This window comes from Podarcis gaigeae (assembly GCF_964106915.1).
Source record: "Podarcis gaigeae genome assembly, chromosome: 7".
Classification (NCBI taxonomy): Eukaryota; Metazoa; Chordata; class Lepidosauria; order Squamata; family Lacertidae; genus Podarcis; species Podarcis gaigeae.
In genome coordinates this window covers 46998888-47020726 of record NC_139683.1, presented here as the reverse complement: position 1 = coordinate 47020726, position 21839 = coordinate 46998888, and the positions used below count along the sequence as shown (strand labels likewise).

General features: G+C 41.5%; 1 protein-coding gene across 1 annotated transcript in view; it reads right to left on the bottom strand.

Moving 5' to 3' along the window:
* The window catches only part of SMCHD1 (structural maintenance of chromosomes flexible hinge domain containing 1), a 69003-nt gene that overhangs the window by 25411 nt on the left and 21753 nt on the right, over window positions 1-21839 (bottom strand). The window contains exons 19-28 of the mRNA XM_083748298.1: window positions 21719-21838; window positions 21327-21471; window positions 19948-20044; window positions 18288-18360; window positions 17198-17337; window positions 15107-15241; window positions 13529-13756; window positions 5480-5628; window positions 2822-2910; window positions 515-633 (exon numbers count right to left, since the gene is read on the bottom strand). Coding sequence (XP_083604424.1) covers window positions 515-633; window positions 2822-2910; window positions 5480-5628; window positions 13529-13756; window positions 15107-15241; window positions 17198-17337; window positions 18288-18360; window positions 19948-20044; window positions 21327-21471; window positions 21719-21838 — 1295 coding nt within the window. The remainder of the gene's footprint in view (window positions 1-514; window positions 634-2821; window positions 2911-5479; window positions 5629-13528; window positions 13757-15106; window positions 15242-17197; window positions 17338-18287; window positions 18361-19947; window positions 20045-21326; window positions 21472-21718; window position 21839) is intronic.

Sequence of the window (21839 nt, the reverse complement as noted above, 5' to 3'; positions counted from 1 at the left end):
TGCAGAGGATTGACCTGGGTGCGGCTGTGATTGTCTCTCGAGGAGTCTGCACACTTTCTATATTATGTGAAGAATCTATATTATGCTGCAACATAATATATGGTACACTTAAATGGCATAATAAATCAAAGCGGATCCATCTTTATCCTTAGTTAGATATATCCCATGTCAACCAATATGAGTTGAGAAAACAGTAAATAAATTCAACTCAAGGTAACAACATTCCAGAAAGTTTATGAAAGCTTTGTACTATTTGAGTTCTGAATAAAAACCCAACTAGCAAGAATAATAGCACCACAAAGGTGACTATTTACTTGCCATGAAAACAGAAGTAAATAAGAGGTAAATCATTTGAAGAATCTTTACAAGTTTGAAAGCAGTAACTCCCCTTTGCCTCTTATCAGTTGTATGAATGTTATTAAGCTGTGCCAGGGATAGAGGCACAAGTTCCCTCCCCCCAAATAAGATGAATTTCACTGATGCAAATCCTACATAACATGGTGTTAAGAAATACCTGCCAAACACTTCTCAACTCTGATTTATCCAGACCACTACCGTCTATTTTCAAGGAATCCAAACAAGTTGATGTCAGGTTTTGAATGTGATTTCCATGTTGATCTGTAATCATTACCTCTTTAAGGGAAAAAAAAACCAGAAGAATTAGAAACCATCTGTTATTATTTATATTTTATTTTAGAATTCTAAAGGAGGTTACTGGAGGTAAACAATGCTCTGAAGATGGCAACCAGAAGTGTTCCTCCTGAAACCCAGTCCAGGTTGTCCCACTCAAGACAGCTGCCAGATGGTAAACAAATCTCCCAATATGGCCACTGAAAATGACGTTACCAATTGACGTGATCAATGGCCAAACAACAAAGCAGAGCAGAACTCATGTCTGGAATCCCCAATATGGCAGGCAAAAGAGTAGGTAGGCAAATTGGTGGGCATGGCTGTATATACTAGTGCACCACTGCCTCTTTTCCTATCCAGGCTTTGGATGATATGGAAAGCAGCAGCCTGTGGGCCAAGCTCTGGGCCAAGTTACATGGAGTTAAGCAGCAAGGTCTCATTTATTGTACTTGAAATTGATTGTAGAGGAAAGAAAGGGAGGGAATCCAATTAACTGACAGGGTTTCATTGGTTTACTAGCTCAGGACTGAATGATGGGGAAATTGATTAGGGATAATCAAATTACAATGAATTCCTTAGAAGATCAAGTTATGGGGAAGATTAATTTGGGGTAAATTAATTTATAATTAATTTCACAGAGGATCACAATAAGAGTAATGCCAAAGAAAATCACAATTTAAACACACACACCAGGAATAAATACACCGGAAATAAACGCAGTAAAGGAAAGACAAGTGGTAAAGCCAGCTAGAATGTGCATTAATTGCAGCTGGTTCTGATCTCCATAAACATGGTGAAACTGGGAGTTTTTCAGTTTGGAAAGCTTTAGCTATCCTTAGCAAAAGTTTAGAGCGGCTGAAATACAGAGGATAGTGTGACTAAAGGCAGGAAAAAGACAATACAGAGTCTAAGTAGGGCTGCAGATAAGGGAACTAAAGGCTAAAAATGAGTGGGAAACAACCACAGTGGGGGAAGGGGCACTGAGAAGGAGAAGTAATGATAAGGCTAAACACAGAGAGAAAATCAACAAGAAGCAAGGAAATAACCAGCTTGAAAGAAGAACACCAGGAATCTCAGGAAGAAACAACTATTTCCTGTGAGGGAAAGTAAAAAGCTGAAGAAGGAGCAGGGAGGCTTTAAGACTGTAGTTTCCTATTTGATTTTTAAAATCTTTTAAAAGCTTGCAATGTTGCCTATTAACCACTAGGGCGGTGCCAAATCCCAATCCCAATCTGGTGGCAGGTACTCCAGGATCTCCAGAAATGAGGCTGAATACAGGCCTTAATGCATAAAGTGCAGATGGCAGGAGAGATCTCCAGTGCTGCTCTTTGAACAAGGTAGGAACTTGAAACTGAAAACCCTTCCAATAACATCACCAGTTAAAATTTCCTTGAGGGGACAAGTTTCTGCCTTAAGCACTAGGTGGCAGTAGTTCCACCTGAGCCAGGATGACCAGCACAGGAGATTAAAGTTGTAACCCAAGATAATGAGTACTCGGAGTCACAATATGCACCAGTGTGGATCAGTCATCTTATATAAGCAACAGCAAGTACTGCCTTTTGCACAAATGCAACTTGTACACTATATATATATATATATATATATGTGTGTGTGTGTGCGCGCGCGCGCGTATATGTCATGAGACACTGTTGTCTGCTGAGACACTGATGAGTAAGGCAAGGGAGGCAACAAGACTGCCACTTGTCACACTTGCTGAGCATGATATTGATGTAGCTTGCTACAAGAACACAGTATGCCATCACACCCAAAGGTAAAAGGTAAAGGACCCCTGGACGGTTAAGTCCAGTCAAAGGCAACTATGGGGATGCGGCGCTCATCTCGCTTTCAGGCTGAGTGAGCTGGCATTTGTCCACAGACAGCTTTCTGGGTCATGACTAAACTGCTTCTGGTGCAACAGAACACCGTGACAGAAACCGGAGACCACAGAAACGCCGTTTACCTTCCCGCCAGGATGCGGGTGACGCTGTGGTCTAAACCACTGAGCCTCTTGGGCTTGCTGATGAGAAGTTCAGTGGTTTGAATCCCTGTGATGGAGTGAGCTCCTGTTGCTCTGTTCCTGCTCCTGCCAACCTAGCAGTTTGAAAGCATGCCAGTGTAAGTAGATAAATAGGTACCACTGCATCACACCTACATTTGTGTCAGAATAAAAGAATAAAAGTAAAGTACTTACCAATTTCTTCTTGTAGTTTTTCACCCATTTGTATTGTATTAGATCCTTTTAATTTGCATTTAATATGTTTTGGCTCATCAGCAAGTGGTCTACAGAAACAAATACTGACAGCTTAAAAGTTTTGTACTTCTAAGTAAAACAGAAAAAGTGCTATAATTCTTTCAAGATACAATTTCTTAAGATGTAAATGACCGATGGAGTTGCATTCCATTTGACAGAACAGCCATGTAGTCTGGGGATGCTCCTAGATAAAACATAGTTGCTGGGGGCTCAAGTGACTGGACAGAGTAGCATTGTCACAGTAACTCATGCACTGGTAATCTTCCAGTTGGATTACTATAAAACTATGGCAGATCCTGAAGCTGCTTTAGAAGCTTCAGATAGGCTAGGCTACCTAACAATCTGCACTATCAAGATTGCATGATCCTGAGAGTTAATTGGTTGCCAATATGATACCGGGTTTAATTCAATGTGCTGGCAATGACACCTATAAAGCCCTACGTAACTTAGGACTTTAGTTGAAAGTGTGTCTCCTCCTGTTTCAACATTAAACTCATTAGGGGAAGCCCTTCTTGCTAACAACTTGCTTGAGAAGATTCGCTATGCAGCAATATGGAAGTGGGCAGCTCATTTGTAGAATGCCCTGCCTGTTGAGATACGCCTGCTGTCATCTCTGCTTTCCTCTGATTTGCTGAGTTCCCCCCCCCCCCTTTTGTCTGGAAGTGGACTTGTAGCTGCAGAGCACTTTAAAGACAGGAGGCTGTCTGGGCATCAAGGAAACAGACCAGCAAGCCTTCAGATTTCAGTGGCCTCTCTCCTCCATGTCACTCCCCTCCCCTCAAAGGTGAGAGTTATGTTAAACACTTCCTCACTGTCCTTTATTATCCAACAAGGTGACATTAGCTGGGTTCTTAGATGTCTTATTATGTTTTACAGCTATATATGCTTTAGAGCTAATTTCCCAACTATAAACACACATCATGTATATATATATATATATATGCTTTCGTAGATTTTCACGGGTACAGGAATGCAGGTTTTGGTGTCCTCGGGTGTCTTCCCGTGTAAAAGTTGGGGTGTCTAGGCGACGTTTCGACGAGGTCTCACTCGTCATCTTCTTGTTACTGGAACAGAGCGGGATCTCAATGTTTGAGTTCCTATAAATACTGTAGAGGGGGTGTGGTGTCTAGCCTCCAATGTTCTGGGCAGAGAGGAAGTTCCCAGGCTAGTGTGCCTTTTCTTCTTTTGTTCCTTAATTACTTGAGAGATACCTTGAGTGATTTCTTGAGTGATATCCTGAGTACCACTTAGGTGGGTCATTAGGTGTGGATTAGTTGCTAAAGTCTAAAGATTAGTTGCTAAAGTCTCTCTTTTCCAACACATGAAAGAAACAGGACACGAAATTAATTTTGCAGATTCCAAATTGCTCTTTAACACGGAACATCACCACAAGAGAATAATCATGGAAGCCATCGAGATAGAGAAACACCCTCACAACATGAACAAGCGTGACGACACATCCCGCTTGCCAGACATCTGGAAATTAGCCCTCCCCACAAAAACTGACACCAGATCCAGAGGCACACAGAACGCCAACACCAATCAACCACACCAGACCCAAACCCAGACCCTCTCCACAGATGAATTACTGACACCATCCAGTAGCCAATCCATGGTGGCACCTCCGGATGCTGCACCCCCCTGCAATCCCTACACAGATCTGGCTGACACAAGCCACAAAACCACAGCTCGCCCCTATACACGAAGCCAAGCCAAAGCACAACTAAGTGCAATACAGCCATCTTCTCAGGAAAACTCTTCACAAAGTTCAAGAGGTCAAGACACAAAGACTTTAGCAACTAATCCACACCTAATGACCCACCTAAGTGGTACTCAGGATATCACTCAAGAAATCACTCAAGGTATCTCTCAAGTAATTAAGGAACAAAAGAAGAAAAGGCACACTAGCCTGGGAACTTCCTCTCTGCCCAGAACATTGGAGGCTAGACACCACACCCCCTCTACAGTATTTATAGGAACTCAAACATTGAGATCCCGCTCTGTTCCAGTAACAAGAAGCCGAAAGCACCAGCCTGAAGATGACGAGTGAGACCTCGTCGAAACGTCGCCTAGACACCCCAACTTTTACACGGGAAGACACCCGAGGACACCAAAACCTGCATATATATATATATATATATATATATATATATATATATATATATGTCTGACATATATATATATATATATATGTCTGTGTGTGTGTGTGCGCGCGCGCGCAGATCAAATATTTATTTAGCAAAAGTGCATTTTAACAAATATATTCCATGTATTCCTATGATTCTTCTGTATATATACTACACACAGCACTAAGGTTATTCCATGTATCACAGCACTCAAGAGTGTGAGTATCATGAGCAACATCATTATAATGACTTATTTTAGAACTGGCTGTTTTGTGCATCTGCAGGCTATGCTTTTGCAGTGCACTGCCTTTGAAGCTCTTAATGTCTAATATATGCTTGATTGTATACTGATATTTACATACTTAAAAGTCGTTACCAATAAGAGCAAACATGTTTTTGTATGCTGTAACCAACAGAAACAGCCACTGAGCAAACTTCGTAACAGGACTACAACTGAGGAAAATATACAAACCTTATTGTGAATGCACTTTCCAAAGATACATGCCCATCATGGTATGAAACTACATAATAGTGCACATCATTTACAGATGTTGGTACCTTCACATCAGGTAATAAGCCATTAACCAACTGTTCTCTATTAATCTTTGGAGTCCAATTTACCTAGTAAACAAAAAAAAATTTCAATAGTGTCAGGTGTAAAAATAACATGATTGCTTACTTTTGTAACAAAATTTAAAAAATAACAGGGACTCTGACTACGTAATAAACATTATTCCACTTTTAAACAACAAATATAGATAATAGTAGCTATTTTATGGCCAATTTTTTAAGAGGATAAAATTATTTGATTGAAATACAAATTTAGCTTCTCTGCAGCTATTACAAGTGCACTAATAATAAAAAGGCTTGTTCAGTCAATGAAGTCTATACAAATTTAAATGTTGATGTGAAAGGGATAAAATAAGAACACTAATATTTTAAGCAAGAGTAGGTTTTATTCACGAGAACAAGCAGGCTGTGGAAGTGTAGTAATCAAATTGTCCGTACTGTGTTGCAAATAGATAGGACTACCAGACTCTCATTCTATCTTGCCTTACAATTTATTCAGCTTACTGTAACAGCCTGCCTTACCTATCATGCCACTCGCTAGGATTCTAGGGCCTCCTCAGAAAATTTGGCAGTGACTTCCTCAAGGAATGAATAACTGTGATTTAGTTGGAAACTGCTGTGAAAGCTTCAAATCTTCTCCTTCTGACTACACTGGAGGAAGGCGAATAAGAGCCAGTGCCTCACCCCAAGCTCATTCCTCAAGGACTAAATTCTGGTTTACTTTTACATCTGAATACAGCCCATACTTCTTATGGAGGGTGGTGGCATTTACTGGAGGACTGGAAGGGACTAATGGAATTAGTGTGAGAAGAATAGGATTTTGCACTAACTGTTGGCTAACTGTCCCTTGGTATCATGAGCACCAGTCCCATTCAACTACTGGCATAAATTTAAATATTTATTTATTTATTGCCTCCACAAACAAAATTAAGAGATTGCAAGACCTTTTTTTTAAAAAAGAGAAAATGTTTAGATATTTAGGTTATGGTGTAACATAAAGCTAAATACAAAATTGGTATAGTACTAAGAATGAGATACCAAAATGTTGGGCTGACTCTAATAAAAAAATTTAAACCAGTAATTTCAGCTTTATTTACATCATTATTACTTCTGGAATTAAATACTAATTATATGTGCTGCATACAGAGGAAACAAGCCCCTCACCTGCATACAGCAATGCACAGATCTGCAGTGAGAGAAAAAAAGAAAGAAGAAAAGAGAGAGAAAGGGAGAGACTGCTTATACGGGAACCTACATATTCAAGAGAAAGGATCCAGAGAGAGGACTGGATCATTCCCATAATCTTCATTTCAACCAAATCTATTAACTACCACAAAGTATAATAATGTTTTATTTCTTTCTGTCAATGGCTGTTGCAACATCCTAGAGAACATAAGATACATTTCAAATATGCAAAACTCAAAAAATACAAAAGCTCCAAAATATGAAAAAACCCAAATTACTGAAACTTTTAAAACATTGAACAGCATAAATCCAAATATACTCATGGCTTGGTCAGATTAAAACATCACCATATCAATTAACTGCTGTGTGTTAAATAGTTTCTGCTCAGGTTCTTGAAGCTGTCAGGATATAGAGAGAAATCCAACATGACATGTAAGTTGTCATAGAGTAGACAAGATTTGAGGCGAGAGAAGATCTGTGGCATGAGCAGCCTCACTGACATTTCTACCCTCATTCTATATGTATTTTGTCTAAGCTCTGCAGAGAGACTGCACTCCTGCCCATCATCCCATACGCAGCTAGGAGTCCACATTCCTCTTACATATCAGAAGCTTCTACATGCATTTCTGCCTGCAAAGATCTGGGTATTATCACCTGTGGAACAGATGATTGATTGTGAGGTGGTGGGTGTCAGAAAGGACTATGTTTAGCCTTAAAGTTCATGATGGAACATGGGCCAGTGGTCCCTGGTATGTGCTAGATGCTGACAGTTTAGCGTTGTATTGGTCAACACCAGTATTTAGATAGAAGGTAGATCACTGGGGTAGTTGTCCAGTGTTTGTTCATCTTATATGACTCTGCTGCCTTTGTTGTTGTCATCTTATATGACTCTGCTGCCTAAAAGCATTCAATTTAAAAATCTCTGATATTTTACTCCCATCAGTACACTGCAAAATGTCCCTTAAATGTTCACTTTGGTTTGATATTCATAAACATGATTGCCATGTGCACTCTTCACTGGCATACAAAAAGTAGTGGAAATGGTTGAATTATTAACATAAATAAAAGCCTTCTTCATTTGAACTCCTGTTATGCTTGAATTTCTAGTTTTGTGGCGCTCTAATCAAAGCTTAAATTCTGTGTGGAACAAAACTAGAGCTAAAATTTTAGACTTTCCACCTTGCGCAGAAAATTTAAAAATGTACAGCCTCTTGTCCGCCTGATAAACAAGTCAATATAACATGACTTGTATCCCTAAGCTCCGGGATTTCTTCACAGCTGTTCTCTTTCAAACCATGTCAAAATGCTTGGCAGATACTGTTGGTTTCTGCTTCCTTCACTGAGCAGCGAAGTGCTTGTCACAAGACAATGTTTACATTCAACAGTCAAGTGCTGTTGGGTTTTCTCACGGGAAAGGAGACTGGATGTGACGTACACTGGTTTCCTGTTTTTCACTGTTCTTTGCAGTTCAGTGTGATTCTCTCCGTGCTTTAGAGGAGAGAGGATGCCTTTCTCTGCTCCGGCAGAGGGAAAATGTTTTTCTGTAAATTACCAGCTTTGAAGTGTAAATAAAGTAATATAGAGCATGTTGGCACGTACTTTTCATCATTCCGCTGTGCACTGGACACTGCTTATCTCCAACATTTGGTTCCGGGCCCAGAAAAACGCAGTGTTTTGAGAATGGACTCCAGAAGTCGGGCTCCTGGCAAAGGAACAAAGGAGCAAAGAATTGGAGTGCAGGCAAAGGATCGGAATGCAGAGGGCCGGATCGGACGATATCTCTGCGCGTCAAGATGATTTGATGAGGTATGTGCTACAGCTCCGGGCAGCCTGCCAGCTTCTAATTAATGGCTTTATGGCTGGACTTTGAACTTTTATAGCCGGTTTTGCCGTGGCACAGGCAAAAGGCTAGAAGGATAAATTTTTCCTATGCTGGGGGAAATCGAAAGTAAAGCAGCTGCAGCAGTGTCGCAGCATGAATTTAAGACAGCAGAGAGAACTTTCACTTTTGAACTTGCCTTTGGAATGCGGTTTGAAGCAGCTGCAGATAAGCAAAGCAGTTAAGCAGAAAGGCACAGGTTCACAAAGCAGAGGCTGTTTTTGAATTTGCTTTTGGATTGAAGCAGCTGTACACAGACGCAGCATGTATAAAGCAGCCTGATTTAAAGCAGCAAAGATGACGCTAAAGGCTAATGCCAAAGTCATGATGGCTAGCTGCAGAAGGCTGGATGAGGCAAGTGGGGAATTTGATGCCAATCAGCCAAATGCTCAACTCACAGTAGCCAGTGATACTGCCATGATTCAGAATGAAGCAGACCGCCAGGGTGCTAGCTGCATGGGCAAGGGGGAGACTTCACAGACGTCATCCCAGAGTGCAGTGGAACCACCAGATGGCGCCAAAGCTTTGAAGGCAGTGAAATGCTACACGTGTGGACGTCTAGGCCATATGAAGAGGGAATGCAGATATCCCAGGGCCAAGACAGAGCAGCGCAGCGAAAGCTCATCGCGTGGAAAAGGCCGAGGCAAAGGCAAAGGTCCGGTGTCCAGGACAACGCAGCACAAGGCAATGGTCTCACGCTTCACTCCAAAGGTTGCAGAGGTCCAGAAGACATCTAGATCTTTCTTCGTTGTTGATTCGGCTGCAACCCACCACATGTGCAACGATAAGCGACTGTTCGTGTCTTTTACACCGCAGGAAGGTGCGATTCACCAGGCGGATGACCACACAATTCCCAGTAAAGGCTACGGAACTGTTGTTCTTCACAGTTTGGACTTATCGATACAGGATGTGCTTTATGTGCCAGAAGCCAAGCATAATCTGCTCAGCGTTGGACAGCTGAATGAGCGGAAAATTGACGTTTCCTTTAAGAACAAAAGGTGCATCATCACAAAGAAAAATGATTATGTATTGCATGCTGAATATGTTGATCGTTTGTATGTTTTGTATTTTGATGATGTTGTGCAGGATGACACTTGTTGCATTGCAGGTTCTAACAAAAGTTTGCATGCAGAATGTATTCATGATTTTCATCGAAAATTTGGTCATTTGCATTTTGAGGCAGTATCTAAAATGCCTGCCTTGGTTGAAGGTATGACTATTAAACCATGCAGGTACCACATGAAGTGCAAGGCATGCGCAGCAAACAAGGTGAAAATGGCTGCGAAAGGTAAGGTGTCTAGTAGGCAAGCTACAGAACCATACCAGGTTGTTCATGCTGATTTGGTTGGACCACTAGCGCCCTCTTTGGGTGGAAACAGGTACTTCATGGTTCTCATTGATGCATTTTCCAGGTATATTTATGTGTACAATCTCAAGCAGAAATCAGAGGCTTTTCCAAGGTTCAAGGAATTCTGTGCTTGGTTGGAAAATGTGCATGATAAGAAGATAAAAATTCTTTTCAGTGATCGCGGGGGAGAATTCACTTCTCAGCAGTTTGAAGCTTTTCTGACTGAGAAAGGAATTCAACACGATTTGTCTAGTCCTCGCTCGCCATGGCAGAATGGACTTGCGGAACGAGCAAATCAGACATTGCTTCAAGGGTTAAAAACCTTGCTGCATGATGCCAATCTTCCAGAGAGTTATTGGGCCGAAGCTCTCTCATGTTTCACTTACAGTTATAATCGCAGGTTATCTTCAGCGATTGGTTGTACCCCCTATGAGAAGATGTTTGGCAAGAAGCCATACATCAAACACATGAAAATTTTTGGTTCTGACATGTGGGTTCACTCACCACAAAACTCCAAGTTAGACAAGCGTGGATTGCATGGTATCTTTCTAGGTTATCAGAAAGGGTCTTACAGAATAATGATGACTGACTCTAAGGCAATTAAGCTCACAAGAAGTGTTGAGTACAATGCCAAGTGGGGGGAGAATGTGGGAATTTTCCAATGTTATCCTGATGACAGTGATGAGACTGAGGATAATCAAAAGCAACCACAACAACCCACACCCACTGATGAAGGTTCTGATTCTGAGTCTGAAACTGAATCGGGTGATTCAGAGGATTTCAAGAGTGCGAAAGCCTCTATGCGACCCTCTGAAAGCTCTGATCAAGAATTGGAGGAACCATTGTTCACAATAGGTCACTTTTCTCCTAAGAAGGAAGAGGAGAGTGTTGAAGACTTAAGGCTAATTCGCAGGTCACAGAGAGCAACAAAAGGCAGACCTCCAAAGAGATTTGCTGATGAGTTTGCTAAGATAGCAGTAACAGCTGTTAAAAGCTCCAAGAAGGTATTTGAACCTTCAAGTTTCCAAGAAATCCAGGATTTGGATTCAAAGGAAGCTGAGCCATGGTTAAATGCCATGAAGGCTGAGCTAGATTCCTTGGAAAGGAACAAAACATGGGACCTTGTTCCAGTAGTTCCAGGAATGAAACTGCTTGGAAGCAAATGGGTCTTCAAAGCGAAGACTGATCAAAATGGCAAGATAGTCAGACACAAAGCCAGATTGGTAGCCAGAGGTTTTGCACAGGTACCAGGTGAAGACTATCACGAGACCTACTCACCCACCGTGAGGTATGAGAGCATTAGGCTTATGCTCAAGCTAGCTGCAGAAGAGAATCTACACATTAGTCACCATGATGTGAATACAGCTTTTCTGTACGGATCTCTAGATGAATCACTTTATATGCTTCCACCTGATGGCGTACAGGTAAAACAGGGATTTGTTTGTGCTCTGAAGAAGTCCCTTTATGGTCTCAAACAAAGTGCACGGTGTTGGCACACAAAACTCACTGAAGTATTGTTTTCTCTAGGTTTTAAGCAAGGGAAAGCTGATCCATGTGTATTTGTCAAAGAGGAGGGGCAAAAGAAACTGTATTGTTTGTTTTATGTTGATGATCTTTTATTCTTTTGGAATCATGTCACAATGTACAATAATGCCCTAGCTCAATTGAAAGAGCACTTTGACATAAAAGATCTTGGTGAGGTAAACAACTACCTATCTCTGGAAATAGAGAGAGATCAAGATGGTAACATTCTAGTACACCAGTCACGTAAAATTGCTGATGTGTTAAGCAAACTAAACCTGATGGATGCTAACCCTGTAGACACACCGATGACAACAGGTTATCAGGTAGATGACACTGGAGAAGCATTTTCTGACACTACACTGTACAGAAGTGTGCTAGGCAAGCTAAACTTCATTGCCAGATGTTCAAGACCTGACATTGCTGTTAGCTGTAATTTGCTAAGCAGACAAGTCAACAATCCTACTGTTAAGGATTGGAAAGCTCTGAAACGCATAGCGCGGTATTTGAAAGGCACTATGCATTACAGACTGAGATTTAACAATCAGAAGTCTGGTGGTCTTGAGATATTTGCAGATGCAAGTTTTGGAAGTGACACTACAGACAGGAAAAGTACGTCTGGAGTTTGCTATAAGTACAATCAGGGTCTATTTGATTGGTCATGCAAGAAGCAAACAACAGTTAGCTTAAGTACTTGTGAAGCTGAACTGAATGCACTGTCTTATTCACTTAAGGATTGTGAATGGTTGTTACAATTGTGCAAAGACATAAAAATTCCTGTCAAATGTCCAATCCAGGTTTACCAGGACAACAAAGCATGTTTGGCTTTGCTGAATTCTGAAGGTTGTAAGCAAAGCACGAAGCACTTGCAATTGAAGTTGCAACATGCTAGGGAACGTATTCAAAAGGGACTCGTAACGGTGTCCTATATGCCAGGTAATGAAATTCCTGCTGATGTATTGTCCAAGATTGTATCAAGGGATCAACACTGTACCTATGTGCAGAAGTTGGGTTTGTACTAATATTGTACGAACACGCTGCCCAGTGATGTTCACAGAAAGGGGGAGGATGTTGGTTTCTGCTTCCTTCACTGAGCAGCGAAGTGCTTGTCACAAGACAATGTTTACATTCAACAGTCAAGTGCTGTTGGGTTTTCTCACGGGAAAGGAGACTGGATGTGACGTACACTGGTTTCCTGTTTTTCACTGTTCTTTGCAGTTCAGTGTGATTCTCTCCGTGCTTTAGAGGAGAGAGGATGCCTTTCTCTGCTCCGGCAGAGGGAAAATGTTTTTCTGTAAATTACCAGCTTTGAAGTGTAAATAAAGTAATATAGAGCATGTTGGCACGTACTTTTCATCATTCCGCTGTGCACTGGACACTGCTTATCTCCAACATTGTGCTGTATTCCATTGGCACAATGAATTTGTGGAGCTTCTGAGTTGGGAAGACCTCCCACACTACTATAATTAAGTTATCTTTCCTCCAAGGAGCTCCAAGTGAGAAACAGTACATGCTTCTCCCCTTGTCTGTTTTAGCCCCACAAGAACCCTGTTAGGTTGAAAGGTGATGACTGGCCCAGCTAGTCTTCTATATTACACTGGCTCTCAATACATGCTATTCTCTCTATATATTTTCAGCCATAATTTAAATTTCTTAGTGTTCTTTTAACTCATGGTTGAGTCCTATTCAGAAACATGGTTTGATGGCCTAGGAGCATATACATATGTCTATTGTTACCTCCCCTGAGGAAGCCTAGAAATTTGAATTATGTAAATAAACTATGGAACAACTATGGAAAATGCGCCTTTCAGATGTCATGATATATCCCACATTCTCACACAGCTTAGGTTGAATTCCTTTAAAAAAGCAATGGAAATACTGATGTAAACAAAGCAAACATTTTCTTTTTATAGTATTTTTGTTATGGTAACCTTTCCTCTTCTCCTTAATACGATACTGCCTGTCACAAAACTAATGTTTATGTTGAATCAAAGTTTTAACGTCCTAAAAATACCAACCTTAACTTTTTCGGCCAGCGTGGGAGTGATTAATATTTCTCTTTCCCCTTCATCATACATGTGGAAGATGAGATTCTGCATCACATCACCTGCAACCCAGTTAATTTCATCCTGGTGTTGGATCTGCATAGCTTTTTCTCCCTCAATGCTAAAAATTTGTAATCTTGCAACAGATCTACTGGGAAGCAATTTAATAGTCTTCTCCAATGGTGGTACACTTTTACAACTCTAATAATAAAAAGGAGAAAGGAAAACAGAAGAAGTAACTGGAACTGTACCACTTCACAGATACACTTACACTGAGGTTCTGCAATCTAACCTCATGGTAATTTTAGCATATTGGTCAGTATGTTTCTGAATTATTATTATTAATAATTATTATTAGTTATACTCCGCACATCTGGCTGGGTTTCCCCAGGCACTCTGGGCGGCTTCCAACAAAATATTAAAATACAATAGTCTATCAAACATTAAAAACTTCCCTAAACAGGGCTGCCTTCAGATGTCTTCTAAAAGTCTGGTAGTTGTTTTTCTCTTTGACATCTGGAGGGCGTTCCACAGGGCGGGTGCCACTACCGAGAAGGCCTTCTGCCTGGTTCCCTGTAACTTGGCTTCTCGCAGCAAGGAAACCACCAGAAGGCCCTCGGCGCTGGACCTCAGTGTCTGGCAGAATGATGGGGATGGAGATGCCACATGCTGGCAATCACAGGTGGCCAGTCTGCTGTTGCACTCCTGTCCCACTTGCAAACTTCCCACAAGCATCTGGTTAGCCAGGGCGAGAAAAGGATGCTGGACTAGACAGGTCACTGGCCTGATCCAGCAATCTTGTCTTATGTTTATCATTTTATTTTCTTACCATGTTATGTTCTGAACACCAAAGGAAGATATTGCTACAAAAAGGCCAACAAATTGGACAAAAATAAAATAAAAAACTACACACACTAGACCAGCCAATATGGGAGACTGAGAAAATTACAAATGAAAGTCAGCAAGAAAAGCTGAATCAAGTGGTTTGGAGGCAAGGAATAAGCTGAGGAAGGGAGAGAATAGCTTTCTTTGAAGTTACAGTGTGTCCTGCGTTTGAGCAGTACAGGAAGCTAATAGCACTTAAAAACATCTGACACCCAAATGAGAAATGAAGTTCATAATAGGTGATGTATTACAGAGAGATTTTTTAGATGTGTTGTGTGTGTATATAAGCAACCCCTGTGAAGAGAGAAGTCCTGAACTTTCTAGTTTAAAAATAAGGGACTCATCAGGCCCCTTCATGCTAGATGGTTCTGGGGTTCTGAGGGTCTTTTGACCTAAATGAGGGGTGAAATAGGTTGGAAATGTCTAATCATATTTATCAAGGACAACCAATTTCTCATTATTCAAATATATTGGTGATCCAGAAGAATATAAGGGCAACTACATACAGAGTAAGATAGGGTCACTTCCACTGATCCAGCCACCTGCGGAAAGAATTTCATGCAGCAATATTGCCCACATCTCAACCAATGGAAATTAGAGCATTCAAGTGCCATAGATCACTAAATGGTAACAAATAGCAAAAACATTACAGCTATTTCAACTTACAGGTATTTCAAACCTTGCATTAAGCGTCTGATCTTTCTTTATATTCTCTACATGCAGAACTGGTCCAGTTAATATATTTATCCCACCACTGCTGCAATCCACAGCATATACAGGAAGGCCTGGAGCTCCTGAAAACTAAAACAACCACATCATAAATAAGAGTTTTCATATCAATAGGATGGCACAAAGCAAGGGTTGAGAACCTTTTTCAGCCTGAGGGTTGGATTTCCACATTTTCAACCCTTCTGGGGGCTGCATGCTATTCATGGGTAGGGTCAAGAGGGGAAAAGCAGGCAGGGCAAGGGGCAAAAGTGGGCAGAGTAATGGATGAGACACTTTGTACAGTATGCTATGTTCCACACACAGACATACTGTATCTTCTATCCAAGCAAGCAAGAGGCATTATTCTAATACAATGACACATTACAGCCGGGCAAAAGCATTCGAAGAAAGCAGGGAGGGAGCCAGTGAACTGTGTGGTGGCCAGGGGAGTGTCCTGAGGGCCAGATATAAAAACTTGGGAGGATCACAGTTCCCCACCCCTTGGATAAAGGTACCAAGTAACAGAATAAAAATCTCAGAAATAATTGAAGTACCCTGGGGGGGGGGGAGTTTTGTCATAAAGAAAAGGATGAATAATTCTTATTAAGAAATTTTCATGACTGCCTATCACAAAAGCTAATTTGATTCATTTAAATAACATCTTTATAAAAAGGTAAAAGGTAAAGGTACCCCTGACCATTAGGTCCAGTCGTGACCGACTCTGGGGTTGCGGCACTCATCTCGCTCTATGGGCCGAGGGAGCCGGTGTTTGTCCGCAGACAGCTTCCAGGTCATGTGGCCAGCATGATTAAGCCACTTCTGGCGAACCAGAGCAGCATACGGAAACGCCGTTTACCTTCCCACTGGAGCGGTACCTATTTATCTACTTGCACTTTGATGTGCTTTCGAACTGCTAGGTTGGCAGGAACTGGGACTGAGCAACGGGAGCTCACCCCGTTGCAGGGATTCGAACCGCCGACCTTCTGATCAGCAAGTCCTAGGTTGTGTGGTTTAACCCACAGCGCCACCTGTATCCCCCTAACATCTTTATAAATTAGGTTAATTCAAACCCATATGTGTTCTTTTTGAGATTCATGAAGTAGACTGAAATAAAGTGCCACACCATATAAAATTAAAACTCTAGTACTTCCTGTACTATAATTAATTAATCTAATCTCAAGTTATTAAATAAGTAGTAGCACCAAGCCAAAGCACAAAGGACACAAGTCAACCCCTGAAACCAAAAGAAATCCCTTCAAGCAAACAGGGAGCACCGCAGGGCAACAAAATGCATCAATGCAGAAAAAACTGCATAGAAAATCAGATGCTACTGTTTCCAAGAAACAACAGCAACAAACACCAAACAAACACAACTGAGAATTAACACAACAGCACACAAGAAGCACAAGTCTGAGCAAAGCTGAATAGCGTGAGACACAGCCTCTCCAGAGCGAAGGCAGAAGTAACCTGGTAGGCGCTAGTTGGATATGAGCAAAGCCCCCTTAATCAGCTGTAATCCTGCCTTCAAGCATCAAATGGAAATCTCATTCCACCCGAGAGAACATTTTCACTCGGAGGAAGAAAGTAAAAGCAAAAATCTGCTCAGGGGTTTAAATATATAAAAAATGTAACTGCAAACTTCAATTGCACAGTAACTTATAAAAATATTTTGAACATAGTAGTTAACTATGACATATTTAAAATTACCCTGATACAAAGAATGGATTGCAATGCTATTTTTCTAGAAAAAGTGGTGCTGGAACTTACCATGAACACCTCCCTAGTTCTCTTATAATGGCAATGGGCCCCCCCTGAGAGGTGCTGGAACTGAGTTCTGGTGAGTTCCTGCTGAAAAATGAAGCAAGGGGGCAAGGAAGACAATCTCTAATTCATTTCTGAGGAAGGATGGGCCTCTACCCTCGAATTTTTGATGCTCGTATGCAGTGCCAGAGGCAATTTTTCAGTAATATAACACTGAGATAATTGCACTAGTCCAATTGCACCAATGTCCTATTTTTTAAAGAAGAAGAACAGAAGCTGTTGACCTACCTTGCAATGAACTATTAGTTTTGGTTGTGCTGTTATGTTGCCTACTTCATCCAGCACTTCAACCTGGAAAGGAAATGCTGTTCCATTTTCAATTTTCAATGTCTCAGTGTCTGGTTTGACATTTAGCTGCCATGGTGGACCTGTTTATAAACTAAAGTTTAGTTTCGGTTTCCAAAACAAACAACCGAGACAGCTTTGAAAAAGTCAAAAACATTTTTTTAAAAAAATTGCTATACAGCAAGTTTTAAGAATAATTCCCAAGTTTTTATTCAATGGAAGTGAAATAAAATTTATTTAATATGCAGCTGAAAACACCAATTTAGTTGTACAGAAGGTAACATTTATGGTATCACCACTTAAGGCATAAATTGGATTAATATTATGTTGGGGGGGAAATCTCCCCTCAAAATTAAGTTTAAGAGAAACTGGTTTTGAGGTATACCTTCTGGGATGAGGCCACATAATACCATGTTACATCTGATTATGGCTCCAGAACAGACACCTATTTTTATTTAATTCAAACTTTTTAAAAAACTTCCATAGAAACTTTCATTTTTTAATATAGCATTCAACAATCACCTGAGTGGAATACAGAAATGAAATATAAAACCTGATATGGATCATGAAATAGCATTAAATAAATAACAACCAGAATTAAACCTGCAGAAACAGACACATTTGGAAAGGGTTGGTAGAAAAGAAAATATTCCAGCAAGCATCAAAAACAACATTGGGGCTTACTTTAGTTCAAAGGAAGAGAATTCCAGAGACCGGGTACCACAACTTTACTGTAGGGGCATCTTATATCATCAATAGATCTTCATCAAGACATGTAACTAATTGGGGTGTGATATAGGAAGATAGATAGCTTCTTTGATACCCTGGTACAGAACTATAAAGGGCCCTATATAACAGTAGTAAAATCTTGAATCTAGCTTATTAACAAATTGGCAGTGACATGCTACCAATAGGTTGTCCCAGAGAGCAGAAGTATTTTGTACTAGCTGCAGCTTCTGGACCAAATTCAAGGACAGGCCCATGTAAAGTGGGTCACATTAATGAAGTCATACATTTCAAACATTTCACTAACCTGGAAGAAGTTTAATTTTCAAAATTTGGGATTCCTCCTTCAGGCCAGGAAGAGTAACTTTCAGATTGAAGTTCTATTGAAAAATATAATTTTAAAAGTCAATGTTAAATAATGCCCATGAATTTTTTTTGTTCAGTTTTCAAAGTGAATAATCCTGTAAAGCAATTATATATTTCCACCCCCTAGGAAATGACTTAAAATGTTCCACTTTTAATCTTTACTCTTGTCTAATACCCTCAGCTACTTAACTGAGGTTCTTAACTGAGGCTCCTTCTATTTCAAAATCCTACATTAAGACACACTTACACTAATCCCAACATAAGTAAGTGGTACTTGAAACAGTGGTAAGGAAATTGCACCCAGGGAAGGTGGACCGGGGGGGTGGGGTGGGCAGGGCACAGACGAAGCTCCCTGAGGCTTGCCACACAAAATGGAGCAGGGGGCGCACTCACACACCACAGTCCAGGAGAGTTGGTGACAGCATTGCCACCCACCCTCTGTCGGAGCTGCCAGGCTGACGCCTCACAGCCTCAATCGGCCCCATGGGTCAGGCTTGACCTGGGGATGGCGGTGCCAAGGCTGGGCACCACAGGAGCCCAGTCTTTCGTCTTCCCAGGTTAGGGCTGACTTGGGGATGGAGCTGCCGTGGGTGAGGAGAGAGGCGGCAGCTCTGTGTCACAGACTCCCCACTCTGTCCCAGGGTCAAATGTGACCTGGATGTGGAGTTGAAGCAGAGCTGAGGCTGGGCACAAGGAAGCTGCCTCGCACGCCAAAGCCAGGTTCTGCTGGGAGCCTGTTGTAGGGGCGCCTAGTTGTGCCCCCTCCAGAAAATGTGAGCCGGGGCAACAGCCCCTCCGCTCCCCCTTAGACTTGAAGGACTTCTAGAATACTTGACTTAATAATCTACAAACTAATTATTGAATATAAAATATATAGAAAATATTTTAGGTAAATATTTTAATTCTTATGAAAAACAACTATGATTCTTTAGAAAACAAGTACAGTGGTGCCTCGCAAGACGAAATTAATTCGTTCCGCAACTTTTTTCTTCTTGCGAGTTTTTCGTCTTGCGAAGCACCGTTTCCCATAGGAATGCATCGAAAATCAATCAATGCGTTCCTATGGAGACCGTCCGGGGACAGAGGGGAAGCGCCGCGCACCTTCCCCTCTGTCCCCGGACCAGTTTTAAAGCAAGGGGCAGCGGGGAGAAGATTGCTTCTCCCCGTTGCCTGCCCCGCAATCTCCGGGGACAGAGGGGAAGGCGTGCGCGCCTTCCCCTCTGTCCCTGGACCTGTTTAAAGCAAGGGAAGGGGCAGCGGGGAGAATCGCTTCTCCCCGTTGCCGCCCCTTGGTTCAAAAGGGGTCCGAGGACAGCGGGGAAGGGGTCTTTTCCCCGCCGCCCCTTGCTTCAAGAGAGGTCTGGGGACAGCGGGGAAGACGTGCTGCGCTTCCCCGCTATCCCCGGAGCTTGCGGGGCAAGCTTCGTTTTGCGAAGCAAGCCCATAGGGATATGCATCTTGTGAAGCGGCTAAGAAAACGAAAAACTCCTTCGTCTAGCGAGTTTTTCGTCTTCTGAGACGTTCATCTTGCGGGGTACCACTGTATGCAGCCACATATTTATTAAAAGTAAACAAAGCATATTTGCCATAATTCAACTTACCTTGCCCTGGTAATTGTTTACCAGGCCTTTAGCAGTTACACCCTTAATGGCACAATTTGGTCCTTTATCTATTTCTTCATACTGTAATGTTAAGCCACTACAAACACAAGTGAAAATAATTTTAAGAACTAAAGTGGCCGTTTTAAAATTGCAACTAAATAATACATAATGTGGAGTTACCCATGAGGGCTCTTTCTGAATATACAGAATATTCTGTGATGATGAATGATCCTTCTCATTCACTTCAGAAGACTAAAATTCCAGAAGCTTCTGAAACCTCTACTGTGGATCAGCCCTCTTGGTTTTGGATGCTCCCAAAAGTGAGGAATAAGCAAAATGCAAAACTGTGGACTTGCTATTTTAACATTGCATAGAAAAGAGAGGGCTACTATCAGGACGTGGGTGGCACCGTGCTCTAAACCACTAAGCCTTGGGCTTGCCGATCAAAAGGTTGGCAGTTCGAATCCCCGCGACGGGGTGAGCTCCTGTTGCTCGGTCCCAGCTCCTGCCAAACTAGCAGTTCGAAAGCACGCCAAAAAGTGCAAGTAGATTAATAGGTACTGCTCCAGCGGGAAGCTAAATGGCGTTTCTGTGCACTGCTCTGATGGCGGTGTTCCGTTGCGCCAGAAGCAGCTTAGTCATGCTAGCCACATGACCTGGAAAAAATGTCTGCAGAGCAGACAAACGCCGGCTTCCTCAGCCTGTAAAGCGAGATAAGTGCCGCAACCCCAGGGTCATTCACTACTGGACTTAACTGTCTGGGGTCCCTTTACCTTTACTGTCAGGATGAGTATGGGGAACAACTCCCCACCAGAGGAAAATTAAAGGCCCAGGGCCCAGGTGTCTGTCTATGATCAGAAATAACTCTTATGGGTCAATCCAACACTATTTTCTTGGTTTAGGAATGATAACACCCTGTCCAGATTGGGCACTGCTGCAAAATATTCAAATTGCCTAGTTTTTTTGGGGGGGCACTGCACTTTGTACACTGTATAAGACAGCTCAAAAGAATGATAGACAATTCAGTTAAATAGATAAAGATTATGGCTTAATTCCATATTTTAGGGACACATCCTCTTAACCCAAGATACCTGAAATATTGTCTCACTCCTGTATATTCTCAATCGATCACTGTCTAGCATCACTGCTTTTCACTATAGGCAAGAAAAATACTGAGACACTGCTCCTTCTAATGAAATTAGTCTTTTCTCTCTTAGTTTTTGGTGCAAAGGAGACAGATCACTAGTTTCTGAAAAGAAAAGCACCTAGCTGTGTGTGCACAACATTTATCTAGGACCCACTGGAGTGGGGAAAACAGAGAAAATACAAATCTTTATTTAAGAATACTAAATAAACAAAGTAATTAAAATGACAGTTACCTAGCCTCAAGAATTGGCACAATATCATCTGTCAGATGAGTAGCATGACCAAATTCATCCTGGACATCTAGAGGAATATTGAATGGATGCCCAACTCGACATGGGGGATCCAAATGACCTATTGAAAACTTCTGAGGCTTGCCCTCTGAGGTAGATGGGGGAAAACAATGTTATTACAATGAAATTGTTTAGTGGTTTGATTCTAGTCATTCTTCACCCATCTGAATACAGCCTGAAAGCTTCAACTCATTTATATTTGATTAACATTTTCAGTAATCCAACTTTAAATAGAAAATAGAAAAATAGTATTTTACTGAGTGTGTCACTGCTAACTTCTGCATGCAAAGAACAGGCACTGACTGGTTAAAATACAACAACAGTATTAACCTTACCTATTATATTAAATTTAAACGTTTCTGATGGAAGAGGTCTTACTGCAAAAGTGTCGGCATTGCTTTCATTCAACACCACTTGCAGTTTCAATGTGTAGGATCCAAGTTGAGTAATATTTTC